General features: G+C 35.4%; 1 protein-coding gene across 2 annotated transcripts in view; it reads right to left on the bottom strand.

Annotated features, from left to right (window-relative positions):
* Positions 1-343: 343 nt before the first annotated feature.
* ANKRD28 (ankyrin repeat domain 28) overlaps positions 344-4,365 on the bottom strand; it is a 102,870-nt gene continuing 98,848 nt past the window's right edge. For both annotated transcript variants that reach the window (XM_075212304.1, XM_075212303.1), the window contains exons 27-28: positions 3,983-4,074; positions 344-3,329 (exon numbers count right to left, since the gene is read on the bottom strand). In XM_075212304.1, the coding sequence (XP_075068405.1) occupies positions 3,052-3,329; positions 3,983-4,074 (370 nt within the window). In that variant the 3' untranslated portion in view covers positions 344-3,051. The remainder of the gene's footprint in view (positions 3,330-3,982; positions 4,075-4,365) is intronic.

Consider the following 4,365-nt stretch of genomic DNA (forward strand, 5'->3'; position numbering starts at 1 on the left):
TATAAATAAGGTGGGCGTTATTGTATTTTTCAGGAACCTGTTGAATGGCCCCAACTCCTCCCTATCTGTAGGCATTATGAGATCAGAGCACCAATATGGAACTTTTCAAACTCTCCAAGAAGTGGGTTTACCCCAATGTCCGAGCAGACCTCATTATTCACCCAGTCATAAATTAACTTGCTACCTATATGGTAAAGGAACTGAGCTCACACTGACATTAGAATCACTAGGAAGAACATGGGTGGCCTAGGGGACCTCATGTGAACCATATGAGACCCGCATGCAGACACCAGTTGCTCATCTAAGCTCTAAAGTGCAGAAACATTGCTCAACATGGAAACCATTAAACATAACTCACATTTTATTATACTTCATAAAATATACAGGAATTTCAATGTACTGAAAGAGTGCAGGTAAATACAGTATCCAAGCAGTCACTATTTCTATGTACATGCCGATATTTTTTTAAAAAAAAAAAAGCCCCCCCAAAAAATTTCACAAAATTTTTGAATAGATCAAAATACTGTCCTGTTTTCACACACTGTTCATAAAACCAACAGTTCATTTACAATTTAAAAGTTTTCCAGTTTCACAATACAAGAATAAAAATGAAAGAACAGATCTTTAATCAGAAAAACAAATCTAGTGTGAAAGCAGAGCAGTGTAATTAAAAAATAGCCACAAACCAGCATTTGTATGAAGGACAAAAAGACTTTATTTTATATCACCTTGTTGGCCTGGAACACTGGTTATGTATGGCCTCAAAAGTTGAAGGCTAACTAAGAACATAACTTAGAAAGGCCTTTAAAATTCTATTGATGCAATGGGATTCATTTATCCCCCTTAATAAAATATGTATATTTCAAATGTTTTTAACTTCCAAAACTGTGTATAAATAGAACAAAACTGAATGTCCCTGCATCTTTTACAAGTTTCAAGTGCAAGAGAAATAAGTTTCTTTGTCTGGGAACATAAATAAATACATAATAAATAAATGGATGGCAACAGCCAAATTAGCTCCAAATAACCTGGATCCACAGCACAACTCTTGTGTTTTCCTAATGTTCTATTGTGATACCCTCCCCCACACACACAACTGTATACCCATTTCCTTAATACCTTTAAAAAAAATCTTCACTATGGAAAAGTCACTCACAATGAGTGTGTGGAGCATGCAAAAAACATTGTAATTGAAATTTAAGATCCTTGGTTAAAACTTGTACTAATTAAAATTGATTGTACTAAATTAAGCAATTAACAGTGATTTACAAATCCTACCTGGCTTAAACATGTGCGGCCTTATAATTTAATTTATACTGAAAAGCATTGTGCCCGAGGGCGTTCTTTCCATCTATTCTCCACTCTGTTTTTTCACACCAAAATTGAAGAGAGAAAGCTACTATCACAGAAACGGTTACAAAGGGCTGAGTCCACTTTGTGTCAGTGACCAATGCACTATAAGGGGTAAGTTACTAAAATTAAATTTGTAAAAGGCCAAGGTCACTCTGGTGGCACCGGCACTGTCTGGATGATGAAACCTAGGAATCAAAAGTTAGCATACTGGCACATAGTATTTTCTGGGAAACCTTGAATTCCTATTTCTACCGTGCCAATGCTGTGGTATGACAGGAGTTTAGTATCTTCCAGTGAAAAACGCTGGAGCCACTGAATTCACATTTCATTGTCTGGAAATAATTTGAGTGCAGAAACTGTTTATGTGACACATCTTTAAGGAAAGCAGTGAACATTCAAAACATGGGGACTCAAAAGTACAGAGATAGGGGGTGGCAGGAGAGACCCGCCCCATGTATGTTAATTTTCATTCAGGGTTTGACACATTCAGATGTCAGGGGGGGGGGGGGGGGTATAGGGAAATATGAATAAACATGTCTGCTTATTAATATAAATACATGACAAATAAAAATAGATAAAAGATAAAGCAATAGGTACAGTGAAAGGTGCAGGAGGGCATTTACAAGCCAATACATTACAGCCATCTGATGGTGGAAAACCCACATGGATAAGGGTAAGTATGAAACATTATGCTGGTTTGCAATGGTTACTAGCCTTGAAGAAGAATTTCACATTACAATAAAATTATTGTCTGGTCATTTAATCCGCAACTTATATTTTCATTCTAAATATTCAAGTCATTAGTTTTTACAATTTATTTTAATATAAGAAAAAAATGAACATGGGGAATCCTGCCACTTATGTTCATTTACAGGGTAGATATCACTGGTGCCACTTAAAATCCATAACAAAAAAACACAACTGTGCAACAATTATTGATTCCCGGTATTATTCAAAATCTTGACAGCAAACAGAAAACAAAGTTGAAACAAATCCATATTCTTGCTTTGCTGTCAAAGAAAAGAAAACAGAAAAAAGCCTCTACTGGACATTTTCTCGGCATGGATAGAAAGAAGCAAGGCCTAAACATGAAGATAAGTTTGATGCACAGTTCTAGATTAATGGATTCCAGTTGTTTGCATCCAAAATCCATTAGTAGATAAGAAAAAAACAAAACATATTTGGTCCTTTGGCAAACTGATGTATACACAATGCCAGTTGTACCAAATTTATTGCCATCAAAAATTTTCATTTTATTTATACAATGTTCACTATAGTGTTTCCTGTACAATAGAAGAAGTCATCTGTTGATTGGACTACTATGCCCTGCGATATAAAAGTTTCTCTCGACACAGACAATAAAATATTAAATAAAACAGAAATGACTGCTTGAACTCTCTCACAGATACCAGGCTCTTGCGAACAATTCTCATCACAGGTTCCACTCTGCTAACGGGCATTAATTTAGGCGTACAAAGGTTTCTTATTTAACAAAAATGAGTCAGATTAAAAGGTTTGCAAATGCATTCATTGAATCAATGTATACTTTAAAAAGAACAAAAAAAAAAAACAACAAATTTTTTTTTTTTACTTGATAGGTTAACCCTTAAATTTCTGGTCACTGTGGCAGCCCAGGCATGAGAACTCTTTCAGGTTGCACAATTTGAAACTACTTAAAATTTTGGCTCTGGCAGAACCTCAGTAGGTCTCCGAGTCTGAGTCATTGAGTTCATCTTCTTCTGTGTAGGGATATCCGTCTTCTCTGCCGATATTGTTGAAGCTGCAGTATGAACTGTGCTCGCTTCTCATGAGGGGCAGAGAGTCAAAAGTGACAGTCTTTGAGGGATTGGTGTAGTGGTTTAAAGTCAGAGATGGCATTGTACTTCCTGATGAAACCGGCATCATTGTGGCCAAGATAAGAGCCAGACAGTCCGCAACATCCTTATTGGGAGCACATGCCAAGGCTGGTGTGTAGCCTGAAATTAAAGAAGACAACATTTCAAATAAAGATTTTATTGACCGATAACAGAACACACTAGAGAAGAATTCAAGATTTTTTTAATTATACATATCAGGTATATGTAAAAAAAAAAACCCCAAAACATTTCTTGTTTATCGACAAAAATAAAATAAAATAAATATTGCATAGAATAAATAACAAATAGTTTAAAGTTAGTCTAGCATGATAATAATGCATAAGTGTTGGGGTTATACATCAGTTATGCTCTTTGTATAGTTGAAAAATAGTGGGGCCAAAAAGACAAAGTTGTTAACATTTCATCATGTTGGAGATGGCAGAATAACGGTTTTAACATATGCTTTGACCAAACACTTCTCTCCTATGTAACTCTGTGACCAATACAAATGGCTACTTCAGTCGTGAATGGTAAACCTTAACAGTTTGCAGCTTAGAAACTATCTAATGTGATAAATGCAAGTTTATAGTTCTAGGCAGCTGGTTCCATTCATTGCTTTGATTGGGTGAGATGAACTACAGTGACAACATATAGGAATATTCATCTCAACCCTTCATTAAGCCAGGTTTTAACAAACTACAAAATATTGATTACTGTACTTGTGTTCTGAAAGACTACTATACAGTTGAATTGTTTGGAAATAAATCATATACCATTTTCATCCACAGCTAGCACACTTGCTCCTTTCCCCAGAAGTTCTTGGACGACAACCGTTAATCCATTTCGTGCAGCTACATGTAGAGGTCTATAAAAGAAGTGTATTTGTTTACTGCCAATAAATCTTTACCCATCGGTTTACGAATACAAATTATGAGTAAAAGACCAGCAATTTGTGATATTTAAAGCAAGGTTTTTAGATTTCACAACACATCTTTGCCGAGCTCTTTCATGTAATCTTAACAGTGTGTTTTCAATGAATGGATTCTTGAATAATCTATCATGCATTGTCTTTATATAAAAGATCTAATCGCAATATTCAGAAACAATGGCATTTTATTTTAGGCATATAGGGGGACAAAGACAATGGGGGCTGAGT

This window comes from Mixophyes fleayi, chromosome 5 (assembly GCF_038048845.1).
Source record: "Mixophyes fleayi isolate aMixFle1 chromosome 5, aMixFle1.hap1, whole genome shotgun sequence".
NCBI classification, from domain to species: Eukaryota; Metazoa; Chordata; class Amphibia; order Anura; family Limnodynastidae; genus Mixophyes; species Mixophyes fleayi.